General features: G+C 39.2%; 1 protein-coding gene across 3 annotated transcripts in view; it reads left to right on the top strand.

The window, feature by feature from the left end:
- The first annotated feature begins 61 nt into the window (after nt 1–61).
- Nucleotides 62–19,952, top strand: part of LOC113418428 (pleckstrin homology domain-containing family A member 3-like) — a 28,946-nt gene continuing 9,055 nt past the window's right edge. The window contains exons 1-6 of one of the 3 annotated variants that reach the window (XM_087956399.1): nt 62–285; nt 2,210–2,326; nt 4,094–4,249; nt 7,679–7,815; nt 9,537–9,707; nt 14,319–14,362. In XM_087956399.1, the coding sequence (XP_087812525.1) occupies nt 246–285; nt 2,210–2,326; nt 4,094–4,249; nt 7,679–7,815; nt 9,537–9,707; nt 14,319–14,362 (665 nt within the window). In that variant the 5' untranslated portion in view covers nt 62–245. The remainder of the gene's footprint in view (nt 286–2,209; nt 2,327–4,093; nt 4,250–7,678; nt 7,816–9,536; nt 9,708–14,318; nt 14,363–19,952) is intronic. The other 2 variants (XM_087956400.1, XM_087956398.1) reach the window with 2 other exon arrangements.

Here is a 19,952-nt window from a genome sequence, read left to right as displayed (position 1 = left end):
TGGCTCCGAGAGAGATTTCCGGCTTTTACCTCTCGTCCGATTCGTTAGCGCTTCTCCCGCCTCCGCTTCCTCCCCCTTATCTTCCTTCTCGTCCGCCTCCTGTTCTCTCTCTCTTTCTCTCTCTCTCTCTCCCCACCTCCCACCCCTCCGTTCCGACCGACACACGCCCCATGATTGGCTGAGCTCGCCGGCGCAGGGCCGCAATTGGATCGGCGCGGCAGAGCGGCGCTGAGCTTGCGCTGGTGATGGAGGGAGCGCTGTTGAAATGGACCAACTATCTTTCAGGTGAGTGGGGAGTGTTCCAGCAGGCCTGGCTTCGAGGTCGTCCCAGCTCGGACGTGGGTTCTTCGGCTCCCCGGCCGCCTGTTATCCTCGCCCCGTAGCCACGCAAGCTCTTGTAGAAATTAAGGAAAGAGCACCCACCCAGCAGCAGCAGCAGCCCAGGCTTCCTCCCATCTTTGTTCCCCGCAGACGGGACTCTGTTCCTCAGGGTCTCGCCCTTTTGGATTCTTCCCGAAATGCCACGAATCCTTTTGCAAGGGAACCCTGCCTCTTCTTCCCGGGTCGGGAGGTGTCGATCCATCGGCATTTTATTGCTCGAAGAACTGTTTTTAAGCGCTGCGCGACTGGAAGAAATGAAAGCGGTTTCTCCAGCTTGGAATCGCAGGGAAAGAATAAACGTCGACCGTTGCCAGGTGGCCTGTGAAGAACTGCAGTTTGTGGAAAAAGTGATCATAAATATTTTTTTTTTGAAGACATAAAGCACAAGCCCACAGTGGGGGCAAATCTGGAAGAGATTCATAAAGATAAAACGATAATAATTGCTTGTGTTTATAACTTTGCTTTAACAAAAGAAATTCCAAAACCCTAACTGCCCCCCAAAGTAGATTTAATTATTAATTAATAAATTTTAATTAGATATTATTTAATCCATTGTTTAATTTAAAGTAAATAAATTTAAAGTACAGCTTTCTGAAATAAAGAACTGGCCTTTATAACAAAGAGTGTATAGTCACTGTATTGATAGCTCTAATCTTCATGGCAGTGTATATATACCTTTTTTGGTTCTACTTAAAAAACAAAATATTTATGGCCAATATTCTTGAAATGTATACAGTATGTAAAAGCATGCTATGGGCATCCCTTTAATGCAGGGTAAGTAAGCACTTGGTTCTCAGAGTAGCCATATGCATAAGCCAATACAATTAGTTGAAGAATAGCAGCTAGTAAATTCCAAGTCCATGTTGCCCTCAGCCCTGAAAACTCACTGTGGGATTGAGCTGGACATATACTCTCCAGCAGCTTATTGCATAGATGGAGATAAGGCCACCTGGAACTGTTAGAGGAAACATGGGATATAAATAAATAAGGTAAAATATGAGGGGAGAGGAATTGATTAATTTTTTATTTATAAATACTGAACAATAAACTTTCTCTTGGGTGGGTTATATAAAAGAATAAACACTTCATGGAATCCAGTAGAAAAATGGAACAATGCTCCAAAAAGCACAGGGAATAGAACCTAAAATACAGTAATACTGTCATTTCATGCAGGGAATTAGAATTATTTTCTATAATCTGGGTTTAAATGCTTGGCTCAAAATCCTAGAATACTAAGGAAAAGAGAAATGTATTTGCCTGGTGCCAAAATCACAATAATCTGGGACAGATAAGATTCCTCCTGGTGGGTATTCCAAACTGTAAATAGATTGGGTGCTAACTCAATTTCCTGAGATTTCCTGAATTGAAAACTTCATTTTCTGATGCTGATTTTTCCCTAGATGGAGTGGAATGGAAGCTATTTGTGGGGTGAATCTGCTGTGGGTTCCATCTATTGAGCCAGGTCTTGGGCCAAAATCCAAGTACCTTAAACTAGAGAGCGTGACAAGTGTTATTATGGTCTATTGGTGTGTGTATCTGGTGGTTTATGAATGAGCAGCCTCCAACAGCATGATTGCTTCTAATTGAATTATAAATAATATTTTTAAACAATAAATATGGAGAGGCAAGGAGCCTGGCATAAATTAAGAATAGTACCGCAAGGACCATGTTGCCCACCCTAGTCAATTTATTTTAAAAATTCCTGGGAAGTTAATCTAATTCCAAACATACGGGGAAGCTTAGTTGATTTCCCTCAAACCCCTCCCCCCCACTGCAAACTGTTTACAAGGTCCAATTTGCCCTCTCTTTTTTTTCTCCTCTGCCTCAGGTTGGCAGCCACGATACTTTGTATTAGAAAATGGCATCCTCTCCTATTATGATTCTCAGGACGATGTGGGCAAAGGCAGCAAAGGCAGCATCAAGATGGCTGTATGTGAAATCAAAGGTAGGCAGTTTCAGTACTATACACGGAGTAGAAAAGATGTAACATAATTTATCTTTCCCAAACTTTGCTCCATTTGGTGTTTTGCATTGTCTTTGGTTTTCTTCTAAGAACTACAGCAGCTTCACCTTGTTTGTTTCTTAATTTGGGGTGTTTTTTTTAATTATTACTAGTTTTGGTGCCTTTGAATTAGCCTTGATTTATGGCCTTTGCCTTAGCAAGTTCATGCAGCTTTCTTGGAAACATTTTTGGAATTGGTTTGCCCTTGTCTTCTTCTAGGGCTGAGAGGGAATGACTTGCACAGGTCATCTTACTGGTTTTGTACCTAAGACAAAACTAGAATTCACAGTCTTCTGGGTTCTGGCATTGGTATCTTAAACCACTGTGTAAGCCCAAATTATATACTGTTAATATCTAGGACCCCAGATATGGTCCATTGGGCTTGTTGCTTTTCAGCCTTCAAACAGTGGACCAGTAGTCTAACAATAATGCAAGTTACATTGATTCATTGCATGCTGCAGAGCCTAGATTACGCAGGCATTGGTGACGAAGTAGGCAGTGAGCAAGTTAAAGTAGGGGAGTGGCAGATTTGTACACACTAGCGGGTTGATTGAGCAACTGAGATTGAGAGGAAAGATAGGTTGTAACTTCAGGCAGTATTTATAATTCAGTGTGTTCCACACCATCTTACGCTCAAACGGTACATCAAGGACAATCTATAGGAGGCTTATGCATATGCCAGATAAATTGGGGGGGGGGACTCGCCACTCTGATTGAACAGTAGCTTGATCTGCAAATATTAGTAAATGAGGTCGGCAGACTTTATGTCTTGTTATCAAAAGCACATTTCGAAATCAGGCTATTAGCTCCAAAAACTTGAAACAGTGTTCCAAAACTTGGTACTTTTAAAGGTGTTTTCATTCAGTTAGGCTAATTTTTATTAGGTTGATGTGTTCCATCTGGAGCCTTCTGGTTGGGTTCTTTGCTATTATGGTCTGTGCTTCATACAGATTACATAACTGAGGACATGATATTCCTTTAGCCCCAGAATATCTCTTGAGTGGTGAAAAGATAGATTTATTTTCCCCTCTTACTCCTTCATCTTATATAAGGTAGGAATTACAATTGGTGGCCATGAAATCATATTGGACATAATAATGAGTGTGACCCTGCGCGTGACAGAATTGGGGGAGGTACTGTTAGGAATATGGGTCACCTAACAGCTATTTGGGTTAGAAATATATAAATCAGGATAGACATGTTAATACTGTTTCTTTAAGAGCATGCTAAAAACTGCAATTGGGTGTGGTTACTCAAATGGCCATAAGATGGAGCCAGAAACCTGGGTTGTTTTGGTCTTAGTTTCAGAAGAGAGTGTATCTGAGTGAGTCTGTTTCCTTCTGTTGGAAAGTATTGCCGTTCCTCCATGTTTCCTAATTGACTGATACTTCTGGATTTAATGTAAGTCTGATTCTGAACTGTTTTTGACACTGGAATTTGTTATTGAATTATCCCTGGATTGAAAACTGACTGATTTACCTGTGAATGACTTTGGACTGCCTATTTTGGACTTTGCTTAACGTTTCTGGAAGTAAAAACCTACATTTACTGTACAGTGTATCTGTGTGCTGCATGTGTATTATTCAAACACTCCTCTCAAATACGTCTCCCTGTATGCTCTCATTCTCCTAACAGGGAATTACCTCAACAGATACTGATAATTGTATGCTCGCTTTTATTTACCTGTTATTTCTCTCATCCCTCCTGTAGTGCATGCAACTGATTCCACTCGTATGGAGTTGGTCATCCCAGGTGAGCAGTACTTCTACTTGAAAGCAGGAGGTGCTGCTGAAAGACAGAAATGGCTGGTGGCTTTGGGCAGCTCCAAAGCCTGCCTCGGGGACAGCAGAAGCCAGAAAGAAAAAGGTTGGTTCTTGGTCAATAGCTTTGTGTTAATGAATTATGTGGGCCCAAGCTTACGGGGTTGTTGGTAGAGGTGGTTACTACTGAGTGGAAATACTTGGTCAACTTCAGTGAGTACTTTGCTCTCACACCTCCTTGGCAAACATTTCTGGGTTTGTTGAGCCATTTGCAACCTCTCGCCTCCATTTACACCCATGTTTGCATATATGAATTCTCATCATAGTTAGATTGCTGACTGCCTACAGCGGGTTAGAGAAATGGATGTCAGGATCCAAAGAGAAGAACACAGTGTAGAAATAGCACTGAATGTGCTGTCGGGTCCCTGGTGCTATTTTTAATACCTGGATAATTTTTAGGTACACATAGTCCTTGACTTAAAACTGTTTGCTTAGGGACCGTTCAAAGTTAACAACAGCACTGAAAAATGTGACTTAGGACCGTTTTTCACAGTTACAACGATTGCAGCATCCCCGTGATCCCATGTGATCAAAATTCAGATGCTTGGCAATTGGTTCATATTTTTGACCGTTGCTGTGTCTCCCAAGGTCATGTGATCCCCTTTTGCGACCAGCAAAGTCAATGGGGAAGTCAGATTCGCTTAATAACCAGGTTACTGACTTATCTACCGCAGTGATTCACTTAACAACTGCAGCAAGAGAGGACGAAAATGGGGCAAAACTCACTTAACGCATGTCTCAAGAACAGAAATTTGGGGCTCAGCTGGGATTGTAGGATCAATAAAGTGAGGGAAAGAACAGAATTGATTCCCCCTTTTGAAAGGCAAGTCTTTAGGATGTTTTTTAAATCCATTATTTAAATGATAGAACCAGGGTTGGGATTCAAAAATCCCAACCACCCATTCTCTGCCCGGTTGCTGGGTGGGTGTGGCCATAGTGGGCATGGCCTATCGCAGGGTGTCCAACCTTGGCAACTTTAAGACTTGTGGACTTCAACTCCCAGAATTCCTCAGCCAGCTTTGCTGGCTGAGAATTCTGGGAGTTGAAGTCCACAAGTCTTAAAGTTGCCAAGGTTGGACACCCCTGGCCTATCGGAATGTCTGGGAGGGCCGTTTTTCGCCTTCCCCAGAGTCTGAAGCTACCCTGGGGCCTCTGGGAGGGCAAAAACAGCCTCCCTCAGATTCTGGAGGCCCTCCAGAAGCTGGAAACAGGCCCGTTTCCGGACTTCCGGGAGGGATGTTTTTTGCCCTCCCAGAACCTCCGTGCGGACTCTGCATTTACCTGCATCCAAAACGGGACAGGTGGGGCCAGCCAGCCAGTTCAACTACCGGTTCTGTGAACCAAATGTAAATTTAACATCCGGTTTGCTCAAACCGGCCCGAACCGGCTAAGTACCACCCTTGGATAGAACACAGACATTCCTATGGACAAGTGTAGTGTTTCCCCCATTGGTCAGTCTCTGAGGATACCCAGGAAAAAAATGCTGCAACTGGTTCATAAAACTGTTCATGCTCAACCCAAGAAAATTAAGACTCCGTGAGAATAAGGAAGGGTTGGATGTACAGAGAAAGAAGTATGAATTCCAGGACCGATTGCAGCATTATTTTACTGACTGGGTTCACTGATCACAATAAACCATAGCTTATTTCAACCAAGGTTTCCTGAATCAGCATATGACATAGTTCATGTGAAGCATCAAGGTTAACTTACCATTATTCGTGGGTAACATCTTCCCACAGGCCTATATGTTAAATTTCCCACTGCCTGTCGTGTCGATATCAAATGGCTACTTTTGCAAGGGCTTGTCACCCGTCCCTTAACTTTTTCCCCCTTTAAAGCAAGCAGCCCCAATTTCAATGGGGGAAACTCAGATAGGAACCCCACAAAGATCTAAATCACTGAGTATAAGGGAGGGGGATGTTAATCCCTCCAAGTAATCCCCCCTTTAGGATATGAAAAGAGATTAAAGCAGCTTTATGTTGCTGTCAGGAAGGCTATAGTATATAGCTTATCCAACAGCTGTTTCTATGCCTAGCAGATTAGTGGCAGCCCCGCGGGGTTTCTTAGTTTGTACCCAGTCACATTACTATAGCACAAAGCATGCGTTCCTGTTTTGGTTAAAGCACTCTCAGCCCCAACCTACACAATTACTCGGTTTTGGATCCATAGTAAATCTAACTACAGGCAAACTTGACTATTGCCTGGATGTATATCATTCACTTAGGCAAAAGACGTCACCACTTAATGTAACTTGGGACCTCAGTTGCTTTGTATGGGAGGAAGTCAAAGATTGTGCTTAGAATACTTTTAATGTATATTTAGGCAATTTGTAGGCCTTTCTAGTGATCCTTCACCTTTTACTCTGCAGATCGTTAATGTTTCCCGTGCTTTGTAACTGGTGTTTTATTTTAGTAAGACCATTCTGAAGTTCTACTTCCCTAAATATATCTTGGAACCATGAGTGTGTGCACAGACATAAGTTATGTGTACATTTCCCAGAATAAATACCACTGAGATGGTGGCTAAGCCTAAGCTTGTCTTGGCAGATTGGGTGATAAATGTTTTCTTCCACCCCACCCACACAGATGCAGTTGTGCACCCACTGCAGTTAACATATTTTTTCCCTCTATTACTTCACAGAAAGCCACTAAGCCAGCTCTCCTTTGCTTCACCACCCCCTAGTTGCTTCTTCATATTGCTGTGTTAAAGAATTATCAAGGCCCGGCATAGTTCAATAAAGATTATGTGCTGTCTATAGGCACCTTCCTTGGTACCAGCCAACGTTTCTGCTTCATCTGATTTTTTTCAGTGTTTCAAAATGTTTATTTTTTTAAAGTGCTTAATCTGCCATGTGTCATGGCACAGAGTAACAATATTCTTAGAAAATAAAAGTAAGTTGTAAAAGGGCTTGAAACATCCTTTCAAAATTGCACGTGTGTTCACTAGTCCAAGAAGGTAACTCAACCCAGATTGGTGCAATGTGCAAACTCTTCCTTAAAAAGTTCTTCAGAGCATGTGGGAATATGAACACACCTAACAGCAATTCTTTAAAGCAGCTCTGTGTTCCTGGATCACATAGATGCCTTTGGGTTTCAGAGATAAATTGGTGGCATTTCATTGAAGCAGAGGAAGTTGTTTTGGTTTTACTAATCTTTTTTATATATTTATTTTTACTCAGTACTGAAAAAGGGTACATGAAACACACATACGGTGACAATCTATATTACATTGCACATTACATCATTTGCATTTTATTTTCAGTGTTGGTTCTATCCACATATCAATACTCAAAGGTATCTGCATCTTGAAATCACAGAAGGCATCTCAGAGGTCATCTTGATACGATAGAGGGAGCAACTTTTTCACTGGCACAATCAGAACTAATTCTGTTTCTGCTTTAAGCCTCCCATTCTCTGTGGTGCTGTGTGAATGTTCTTTTGGTGTCTTGTGTAACTCCTTTGCTTGTCTATCCCAGATCTGGACATAAGCAACGAGTCCCTTGGAAGAAAACTGTCCGAACTGCGCCTGTATTGTGATGCGTTGACACAGCAAGTGCTAGCTGTGCAGGATGCAACACAACCTCAAGAGAATGGATCTCCTTTGGACATCCAGGTAAGGTGGGAGAGAATCCAGAACAATCACAGGTTCTGTTTTTGCATGTTCCAGCCAGGTCTGGTAAGAAATCTGTGGAATATTAATTCTCTGACAACATTAGCAAGTTTATTTCTGATCACTGTTGGACAGGGATGGGAAGCTGAGAGCCCTCTCAGCTTCCTGGTCTTGTATTAGCTTCAACCACAGAGCCAATAGGAGTTCGTAGTCCACAGGTCTCAAGAGCCAGGTGACACAATCAGTCATTGTGTAGTACCTTGGAATTAAGACCACATAACAGTGCAAATATTCAAGAGCCACTAAGGATTCTAGATTTGTTTTATGGATATGTAAAGTAGATATTCCTATGTTTTGGAGATGGTCTGATATAAAAGAAGCAAGACGTCTTTTCCTTTTGCTTGAAAGATCCAAATGCTGCCACTGTTCACATTTATCAACAAAGGTCACAACCCACCTAGAATTTCCTTTGCAAAGCCCATTTCACCAAATAACATCTGTAGGTTTGATTGAGGCTTGAACATATATTCTATTTCGTCTCCTTTAATATATTAATGCACGTGGCACAGATCAGGCCCACCTATAAAGCTGGACATCTCAGAAGCAATCACAAATTCAACAAATAAAAATCTGTCAATCGACAGGTAAATCTGTGATGCATAATCAAAAGGGCAGCTATTTAATCTTTTGGACATGGGTGATTTATCAGTTGATCTAAGTGCTAAAATAAAATTCCTCAGGGTTTTTTTTTTTTGAACAATTTATTCATTGTTCCAAAAATAATTGCCAATCTTTTAACATTTTTTCAATCGCATGCTTAATGCCATAAGTATATTTTCGAACAGAAACACTGGAATATTGTTCCATTCTTATGACAGTGTTGGAAAAATACCATGCCTCAGTGGCCTGGATCTAATGTCTGTATGTTCAACAGCCTTGGCTCTCCAACCTGGATGTTTTGTCATTTAGCTCAGTACTTGCTATGATTGCATATGTGGGGGATATAATTTTGAAGCTTTTGAAAGTGTTGATTTCATTTTATTTCCAGTGTAAATAACTTATAATTGGAACTCTATCAGAGTAAAAAAAAAAAAAAAGATAGAATTCATGCTGTTTCTGTACCACATTTATAAAATAATAGCCTTAGAGAGTTTCCAGAGCTTTATCAAAAATGTATTATGCTCCTATTTTTCCATGGAACAGATTTTTGGAATGGGAATAGAGGTGAGTTTGTCTCAATATTGCTCCACCGCTGTTAAAAGTTTCAGGTGATTCATAGTATAGGCAATGACGCTTTTTCTTTCATCGCTCTTTTAAAAGATGGGCTTCAGATTTTAATGGAGAATCAAGTTCTTTGCCGTGGTTTGCATTCTTATTTTAACTGCATTGTAAGCAAAAATCCAGGGTGAGCAGAGTGACTTCAGGAAAGAGTGCTCGATATCATTTCCTGTGTTCTAGTAGAATTTCAAAGCTTGTAAGGCCAGTGTTGATTGGCTGAAGTGATACCGTTGTTTCATGCACCTGAAGGGAGAATTAATGTTCATCTATAGAGTTGGTCTTGTTTGGAAGCCCAAATGGGCACGTAGAGAGCAACTGAACATTTGAATTGAGCCTTTTAGCTCTCAAGCCCTCTCTGATTGGGTGGTGGGGCTCTGAGGGTTAGGATGGAAAGGCCACCATGCAATAGTGCTCCTTCACTTGTCTGTGCTCTCAACTCCCACCAGAAGATGAATGAAGCTTCGTCTTTGTTACGGGCAACCTGCAGTCAGTTCATCTCTACCCTAGAAGAATGCATGAAATTTGCAAATACTCGTTTGGCTCCTGAGCTGTATCATCCTTCAATGATCCCCGAGCCTTCTGATTTTGTAGGCACTAAACTTCCACATTCCCACCGGGTAAGGCTATTTGTGTCTTCTTCCTATTTATAGTCATTAGTTCCACCCTAGTAAGAAGCTCAGTTGAGTTGCTTCTGGAAAAAAACAAACTGTATTTATGTCACATTGCCAGGAAAGAGATTGTTACGGTGCTGCGGTGCTGTTTTTCATTCTCATAGAATTAATCAAGAATAGGCAACTTGGTTCCATGTAAATCCTTTTGACTGCCCCCTGAATTTTTGACCAAAGGTTATGGCAGCTGGAATGTATGCCTTTTAGTGCCAGACGTCTGGAGACCACCAAATTGGTAGCCCTGATTTCATTTCTTGTGGGAAATAATAAACAAATAACCATTCTGGAGGCATTTTTACTGAAAGTTAAATGAATGAAATCTCAAGAGCGAAAGAAATTCCTGACACTGATCATTTGATATTTCATTAGAATTAGTGTATGTGCTGAAAAAGCTCATAATGCTCATGGCATTTGTCTTTTTGTTTTTACATGTGAAATGTGTATCTGTTGATAAGTATATTACATGTTTCTATAAGTTAAAAAGCCATTCTAATTTAGAAGTTCTATATATTTGTATTTCTTTGATTTATACATGGGTATTTTTAAAAAAGACTTGAGGAGGAGTAATCATTTGATCTCACAATGTGGAAAAAATCACTTGACAAATATATTCCCTTCAGTTATCCTGAAGTACTGGCTATTTTCGCAAAGACTATTGGGAGTTGTAGTGTAAAAGGCTTCTTGTTGTGGAAAGCTCTCTTCAGATAAGGCTGCACCAGCCCATTTTAGATATAGAAGAAACTGCTAGTACTTTGAACCCTTAATTGCATTCATTATGTCTATGCTACATTAATGAAAACTATAACAATATATACAGCTCTGCTGTAGCATACATTATTTCTTTTCAAATAATTTTATTAAGAATTATACAGGAAAAGAATAAAAGTCAATGCTGTACAATGCAATAAGTATAAAAATTATAAACATAAATATACAAGAAAAAGAAAATGTATGTATGTGCGAAAAAGGAAAAGAAAAAGGAATGAAAAATAAAGAAATAACTTCCCCCTTTATCCTAGCAGTTAAATTAAAACAATTTTAATAACTTATCGCCATCTTTGAGTAAAACATAGTCTCTCTTTTCCCCATAGTTCATCTCTTAGTTAAAGAAAACAGTCCAAATACTCTGTCAACCAATTTTTGTCAGCAGATGTCCAGTAAGGTGGCCAGATGCAACAAATTTCTTCCTTTCATCCTGACTGAAAAAGCCAATCTTATAAATCTTTTCTGATTTTTTTTAAACAAAGTTTTTATTTTTTACAACAAACATACAAACAAAACATAAAAACATAAAACCCTCTTTCACTTATACACATACAGTGTGCCAATTGGTTACAATCTTTTGTGCTATCCTTTTTTTTTTTTTTTACCATTACTCACAAGTTATATAAAGGAGATCTAGATGGACTTTAAATAATACGATATTAAAGGAAAAAGACTTTAAACAGAAAATTGAGAGAGAATTGACTTTTTTCTTTAAAGAAAACACAAAACAGGATACATCGTTTTCTGATTTTTTTTAATAATACTCTTTAACCCCCTTTTTAAAAGTCCCAGAGTTAATTTGCTGTTCATCTCTGTTTGAAAGGAAAAATTCTTCAGAATTTTAACAGATTCCACTTGTATTCATAAGTAAAAATGATCCTTTCATTTATCACTTCTAAAAACTTTCTTAGCAAAGCTCTTTTGCATATCCAGAAGAAAGAAATTGTCCAAATAGTTTCCTGATTTAATGCCTGTTTATTTCCTTTAGGGAATAAGTCATCCATTAGATCCATTTATATTACATTTAAACCAACCTTCAAATTAATTTCATCAATATCTGTTACAGCTCGCTCTTGTTTTACAATTTCAATAGAACATGCTCTTTCCGTTTTATCAAGGGTTTGATCCATTCTGTGCAAAAGCTTGGCTGAGAGGTATTCCAAAGTTTGCACTAGAGTTTTCTGCTCCTTTTTCTTTACACTCTGCCTCTAGAGTCTTTTATCATAAAAAAAATGAAATCAATCTCCCTTCTCCCATGAGAAAGTATCTTCTAAATAATTCAAAGCTATAATTCCAAATCCTTCTGGACGCTTAATCCATCATTAGCTTTCCAAAATTCGTATACTAAGCACTCTTTTGCTGCGTAGTCCCAAAAAATGATAATTTTTTTAAAAAAATTAAAATCAAATTTGCACCGTCTTTTAAGAAGCCAAAAAAACCCCACCCTCATCTGATGAATTCAGTAAAACCTTTTCTAAAGGGTCTTAATCTCTCTAATATGCAAAGAATAAAAAAAAAAAATCCCAAAAGTGATTAAGATATAAGGCTTGGTCAAGCTGAATGTCTATAAAGGCTGCTTTGTGGGTTTTAGCTTGACGTAAATCCTGACTATCAGCTACTCGGACCATAAAAATCCTGACTATCAGCTAAGCTGACCATAAAAACAAGGGTCTCTGTGGTCTACTCATGAGGAGACGCTGTCCAGGGTCAAGTGGGATGATCTCAACAATCTCCTTTGTTTCGGAGAGATTATGCTGACATGGATCCAGTATCCGGTGGCGTTTTCCCACACAAAGCTTGTCTTGCTAGCTAGCAAAAGTTAGCTAAGCATTTGCTCACAGGAAGTCTCACAGGTACTTACAGGAAGTCTTTACATTCCTTAGAAAAGTTGGATGTTTTGTACCAGTTGGAACGAAGTTGCCATTCTACAGCATGGCTTTCATTTTGGCTTCTAAGAACTGCCATTTTCACACCTTGATCCTATTGAGTTAGTTGCTTTTTTAATACATAGGAGGGGGTGTCAAACTCAAGGTCCGCAGGATGCTAAGATCTGGCCCATTGGGGCATGCCTGGAAACAGCAAGGGACCAGCCTGTGGTGCCTCTGCTAGTGAAAATGGAGGTTGGGGTGGCCGTGCACGGCCCTCCCAGCCTCTGTTTTTGGCCACGATGGCCTCTTGCATCCTCTGCCAGTGAAAACGGAGCTTGGGCGGGGGGGCTCCATTTTCGCTGGCAGAGAGCTACAGGATGCTATCCAGGCTGCAAACGGACTGCCGGGGGCCTGCACACAGGGCCTCTGAGCTCAGTTTTTGCTGGCAAGGGGCTATCAAAACAAACTAAAAACAAAACCAAAAGAGAAAATTCCCCCCTTTTGCATTTGAGCATGCAAGAAGGGACAAGGAACGAGAAAGGGAAAGAGGAAAGACAAAGAAAAAGGAAAAATGGGAAGAGAGCAAGGAAGAAAAAATAAGGAAAGTGGGGAAGGAAGAAGAAATGAGAATGAAGAGGGAAGGGAAAAAAAGAGAAGGAAGGAAGGAAGGAAGGAAGGAAGGAAGGAAGGAAGGAAGACTATAATAGAGTGAGGGATGGTCTCAAGGAAGTCTCCCCCCCCTTAGCCATCACACTTGGCCATCACAGGTCACGTCCACCATGGCCACAGGCCCACCCGGCCATGCCCCATGCCCCACTCCTGGCCCTTCGAGGTCAAACATAACCCTATGCAGCCCTCAGTGAAATCGAGTTTCATACCCCTGACCTAGGAGCTATATCTTCTATCCAGGGCCTACTCTATGACAATCCACAGCAGCCAACTTACCACAGCCAACTTGCCACCATTTCTCCATCAAAGAAATGGCGGAATAGAATCATTAAAGAAATGGTGCAAAAGGAGGGACGAAATGAAATGTGAACGGCAAAAATTAAAATAATGTTTTATTTATTTGAAATAATTAAATTGAATTGTTAAGTTGTCCCACGGCGAGTTGGCCGTGGTGAGTTGGTTGCGGCGAGTTGGCCCATTCCGTCTGTTCAAGATGAACCCTATTGTGCTACAAACTGCAGTTATCTATAGGCAGTTGGTGAAGGGTGATATGAAGTATAAAGTAATTTAGACTTACTTTATGATGAGAAATAGACAACTATCTACTCTATTTGTTTTTTTTGCATGGAACCTCCGGGTCTTAGTTTGCTTCTGTTACTGATTTGGCTTGCACCAGTGACTGAGGATAAGTCTCCCTAGTGGTCAACAAATTGGGAAAGTACATCAGCTAAGTAGTTGGCAGATGGTTTAAAACAGGGGTGTCCAACCTTGGCAACTTTAAGACTTGTGGACTTCAACTCCCAGAATTCCTCAGCCAGCAAAGCTGGCTGAGGAATTCTGGGAGTTGAAGTCCACAAGTCTTAAAGTTGCCAAGGTTGGACACCCCTGGTTTAAAAGATGTCATCTGTGAGATTAAACCCTTAAAACATCTGATAAACTAAAGAGAGACCATTTTTCCAGAATCTATGCAGCTACAGAAAAAAAAGTCAAACTGGGTTAATAATTAAAAAAAAAAGAATGTGTACACCTACAGTGACTATCCCCTCAAAGCATTTGGGTGGGTGAAGTTGTACCTATCCATGCACATGCCAATCAGAGTAGCAAGATGTTACTTTGTGTTTATGTCCTTACCATTGTCGTTGGGGGCAATATGCTGACTGTGTAAACTGCTGAGAGATGGCTGTAAAGCACTGTGAAGCGGTATATAAGTCTTAAGTGCTATTGTATGCTCTTTTTTTTTTCCCCCTCCATCCCTCAGGTTAGACGTTCTATGAGCCACACAGGCATAGTTTCCTCAGACAGGTAAGTAGCCAGAATATCTCCAAGGCTTATTTTAGGATTGGTTAACTTTCCCAGAGAATGTTTGGGGCCAGGGGGCGGATTTATTTTTTTTAAAAAAAATTTGCCATGGTATTTTGGAAATAATCCCATGGAGTTAAGCATATTCCCTCTTTTTCACTGCTTTCCATTGTCCCGGTTGATAAAAATAAAGAAAGTAAAATATTGAATGCGGGGTAACTTAATGACAGTTTTTCTTTAGCAGAGGTAATTGGCAGCAGATATATCTCATAGAGACAACAGAGGATTTTCCTCTAAGCATTAGACCTGCTAGACTTTTTCTTTGTCAAGTTCTCCCTCATCCTGATTACTTCCTTCCCTTAAATGAAGAGGGTTTTTGCTTGCAAAAGAACTCTGAAAGAAGTTGATTAATAAAGCGGGTAGATGCTTTTAAAAACTCCCTCAGCACCTGCAGCACCCACCATCAGATGTAAAATCTCCCATGGGTGTCGCTGCAACCACTCACGCACCTCCCCACCCACTCAGCAGCAGCCACTCCCAGATCAGAAGTCACTTGTGCATGACACATGCTTGTCAATCAGCTTGCTTGTGAACCACTTGCAACGTCCCACCAGCTTCCCCATTGACTTCAGTTGTTGGAACCCAACAGGAAATTGCAAGGAGACCCTTGCTTAACAACCCGCAATGCTCACTCTGCAACGGCAACAGGGGCTACTGGGATTGCTGTTGCTGAGCGATGTGGTCATGTGACATCACACTTTCTGAATGCATTGCTTAGGGATTGAAATTCTGGTCACAATTAACATAGTTAAGCAAAGATTACCTCTAATATGAAATGTTCACCATCCCTGTCTCTGATTTAATCGATAGGAGACATTATATTTCTAATTCTTTTCATTTGGTTGGGTTTTGCAAAAGGAGGGCAGATCTGTGTGTATTTATTTATTTATTCTTTTATTCAGAAGTATGAATTCTGCAACGTATAGCAGAGATTTATATCAATAAAATAAATGTAATGACTTTAAATTTCAATTATCTTTTTTTTTTTAATAAATATGGTTTATTAATTTTTACAATTAAAACCAGTCACAATACATACACAAATAAGCAAAAGAAAGAAAAAGAAAGAAGAGAGAAGAGGAAGAGAGGGAAAGAATTTTGAGAAAAGAAAGAAAAAGAAAGGGGGAAGAAAGAAAGAAAGAAAGAGGTTACAAGATAAAAAGTATTCTTATTTTAACAGTTTGCAAGATCTTCTTTTGTTTTCATAACCTTAACTTGTGTCATATAACCACACCTGTTTTTAACTTATATCGCTACCTCATTATTATGGGTTGATACTTTTCTTTTATGCCTGTTAGGGTTTTTTGGGGTTAACCCCTAGAAGAGTATTGCAGCAGTAGTCAAGCCAGGCAACCAAAGGAGAGCGGAAGGGCCCCAGAGTATACACACACTGAACACAAACACTGTTTGTAGTTTAAATAGTTTTTAATCCAGTTAGAGTTTAAGCATTGTCATTCAGTCCATTAAGTCATTCACAGTATTTCCATCCAGTAAGACTCACTAGTATAGTCCAAGTTAATAGTCCTTGCAATATCTTTATCAGCCGATAAAGATATCTTCTCCTCCTCGGTTTCACTCTCCAGAGAAACAAACGCTGGATATTCAGTAGAATTACGCAGTAAATCAGCAAACAGTAGCAAACAATAACAGTTCAGTCACAGGCACTCACAGTCAGTAATCACAGTTAGTCGCAGCAGCACACAGTTACAGCCAGACAGACAGTAACAGACAGTAACAGTCAGTAAGCTTTCCAGCTTCTAATGCTTCCTTATATTGTAACTTCTAACCGCACCCTTAATCGGCTAATTGCCTGCTGCATTGTGCTTAAAGTGATAAGCACATAAACCATGATATCTAAGTTTTATATATTTATTCACCCAAACCATATTTGGTATCAATGTTATACCTAACATACTCTCCTTTTGGGTGAAATAAATATATAATACCTTTACAATCTAATCCCATATTTTTCACAACTCTCCTGGTGCTTACTGGCACCTTGGGCTTTAGTAAAATTATCAGCTAAATTGTCCTCCGACATACAGTACTCTAGCTGAATCATCTTACTTCTTACAGATTGTCTCACGTTTAGGTATCTTAGATCTGTATGCTTGCTCCTTGTTTTTACTCCAATATTTGTGGCCATTTGAATTGCTTCCTGATTATCTTCATGTATAATTATAGGATAATCTACAGTTATACCTATATCAATTAACATTTGTTTATACATTATTAATTCTGTACATAACAATGATAAACAGGAGAATTCTGCCTCCATAGTAGACAAACTTATATGCTGTTGTCTTATTGACTTCCAGCCTATTAATGTATTACCCAGCATTATGGCTGTTCCTGAAGTCGACTTTCTAGTGTCTCTTTCTGATGCAAAGCTAGCATCTGCATAAGCACTCAGAATTAAATCACCCTTTGGTTCTAAATACAATGAATAATTCATTGTCTTTTTAAGATATCTTAATATCCTCTTAGCTGCATTCAGTGTCTTTCACATGGTGCAGAATTGAATCTAGCCAACTGATTCACACAGTACGATATATCTGGTCTAGACCAATTACTAATATAACTCAAACTACCAATTAAAGATTGATAAATCACCTTATCAAACTCCGGGCTTTGTACATCAGTGTTGCTAAACTCCTGACTCATTGGAGTCTTAGCTGGCTTACAAAGCTCCATCTTGTAATCTTTTAGCAATTTGCTTATCTTATCTTCCTGAGATATCTTAAAACCTTTCCGTGTTTTCTTTATATTCAAACCGAGATACTTCTTTATCTCCCCTAATTGCTTGATCTTTATTCTCTTTCCTAATGATGCTATTATTTTATTTGCTTCATCATTAGTTTCAGTTATCAAAGCAATATCATCTGTGAATAGTAATAATAATGATACTTTCCCATTTGTCTCCCTCTTAAACAGACATGGATCGGCTAAACCAGCTTTAAATCCTATATTGTCTAGTTCCTTTACAATATACTGGTTCCATTCATAGCCTGATTGTTTAAGACCATAGAGGCTTTTCTTTAACAACCAACAATCATTATTATCCTTATTTTCACTTTTAATACCAACAGGTTTTTTCATATAAATAATATGTTTTAATGGGGCGTGCAAGTAAGCAGTTTCCACATCTAAATGGTTAACTATATAGTTTTTACTAGCTGCCCACACTAAAGCTGCCCTCAAGGTTGCTGCCTTAAGACTAGGTGCAAACACCTCATCATAGTCATTAGCATTCTGCCTAAAACCTTGGGCTACTAACCTTGCCTTATGGATTAAATTACCATCTTTATCTATTTTTACCTTAAATATCCATTTGCAGCCAATGGATTTCTTTCCTACAGGTAATTTGGCATTTTCAAACACCTTCATATCTCTTAATGAATTCAGTTCCTTATTCATTGCTGCATACCATCTTTCTTTTTCCTTAGTAGGATACTTTTTTAATTTCTTCTACAGAATTAGGAACTTGATTAATCTGGCACACTGTGTTAGCCTGGTACCTATCAGGCGGTCTAGATATACGTGTAGTTCTTCTGGGAATTACAGGGCTTACAGGAGGACTTTGTTGAACTACTACCTGTTCATCTTCCTCATCCTGTTCAGCTATTGAATCTGTTTCTTCCTTTATGGGCACTATTTCATCCTGTATTTGTCTCTTTACTTTATTTTTAAAGTTATAGGGATAACTAATGGGATTTCTATAGGATTCAATAATTACATCTTTATTGGCATCCTGTTCTAATTTCTCCCATCCTTCATGTTCTAGAAATTGGGCACTAGCACTACATAACACTTTAGATGTGCCTTTCTCCCAAAATCTATATGCCCTATGGTTTGCTTGATAACCAACGAAGAAAAATCTTTTAGCTCTATGTTGCCCTTTTTTCTGAGTTGTGCAGGAATATGCACCCATGCTGGTGCACCAAATGTGTGCAGGTAACTTAGGTCAGGTTTCCTGCCATGCCACCTGGTGAATGGTATTTCACCTGTTGTTGTATTAACAACGTTGTTCAATATGTTATTAGCACACATTGTAGCCTCCCCCACAAAGAATCAGGTAACCCAGAATCATTTAACATTGTTCTAACCATTGCCTGTAGTGTTTGGCCTCTTCTTTCAATAAAAAGCGTTATGTTCTGGCCTGTATGGAGCAGACTTCTTATGCTCTATTCCAGCTATCTTAAGTCTGTTCTGGAATTTGTTATTAATAAATTCCGTGCCATTATCTGTCACCAGGGTTATCAGTTGACGTTTAGACTTTCTTTCAGCAAACCTAAGCCAATTGAAAAAATGTTGATATGTTTCAGTTTTGCTTTTCATTAAATAGCAAAACCCATATCTAGAATAATGGTCCATAATGCTCAGTATATATCTAGCACCCCCATACTGGGTTTCTTTGGACCTATTATGTCTGCAAATACTACTTCTAAAGGTTCTTTTGTTTTGAAACCATTTAGCCTATTTGCAGGCAATACTTTGCTCTTATCTTCACAGCAAACATTACAACGCAAATATTTATCACAAGGTTTTAACCTTATTCCTTCAGATAACTCAACTGTACGTTTTAGCATTTTAAAATTTACATGCCCCAAACGCCTATGCAATAAATGGATACATTCTTCATGAGGCTTTATATTATTAAATACAGTTTGAGCCTCCCCTTTCTTACTATTATCTAAGACATATAATGTTCCATTTAAAGCTGCAGTTACCCTTTTGTTATCTTTTTCAATTATGCAATTATTATCCTTAAAAGTAATTACATAACCTAATTTATCTAATACCCTTACTGAAAGCAAATTAAACTTTAGTTGCGGTACATACAACATTTTTATATCCTGGTTTATGTACGGACAACGTGCAAAACCTTGACCTTTCGCTTTCAGGTTCCAGCCGTTAGCAAGAGATATATGTTGAGAGCTTGTAGACATTTTTATAAATTTTGTCTTATCTCTTGTGATGCAGTGGGATGCGCCACTGTCAACCACCCATAAATTATTCTTCACATCAGAGTTGCTAAACGTGGCTAGTTCAAATGCTTTCTTTGGCTTTTTTACATTCTGGCTTTTTCTCTTTTTGCAAAATCTTGCCAAATGTCCTCTGCCTCCACAATTAAAACACTTTTTAATTGTGTATGCCGTCAAGATAAATTCTCTTCTTCCGGGTGCTTTACTTTGCTTTGCTGGTTTCTTTCAAGCTTTGAAGATAATTTCTCTTCTTTCTTATCTTCTCTCAGCTCGTCACGCTCACGCCTTCTTCTGGCTTCTTCTAGTAGCCTGCCTGTAATCTCGGTTAATGAGAGGCTTTCTTTTGGCAATACCTCTAACGAAGTCACATAGTCATCATAGCTTTGATCTAATGAAGATAATATTATGTAGACTTGTTGCAGTTCATTAAATATAAGCTCTTTTTCTTGCAAATCTTGAAAAATGCTCTTCATACAGTTTAAATGAACTAACATATCTCCATTCCTCTGAAGATGCGTTCGAAAAAGCTTCCGTGTAAGATTTATATG

This window comes from Notechis scutatus, chromosome 2 (assembly GCF_049901735.1).
Source record: "Notechis scutatus isolate UNSWTSFEM ecotype Mainland chromosome 2, rNotScu1.2, whole genome shotgun sequence".
NCBI lineage: Eukaryota > Metazoa > Chordata > Lepidosauria > Squamata > Elapidae > Notechis > Notechis scutatus.
This window is presented reverse-complemented; position numbering and strand designations above follow the sequence as displayed.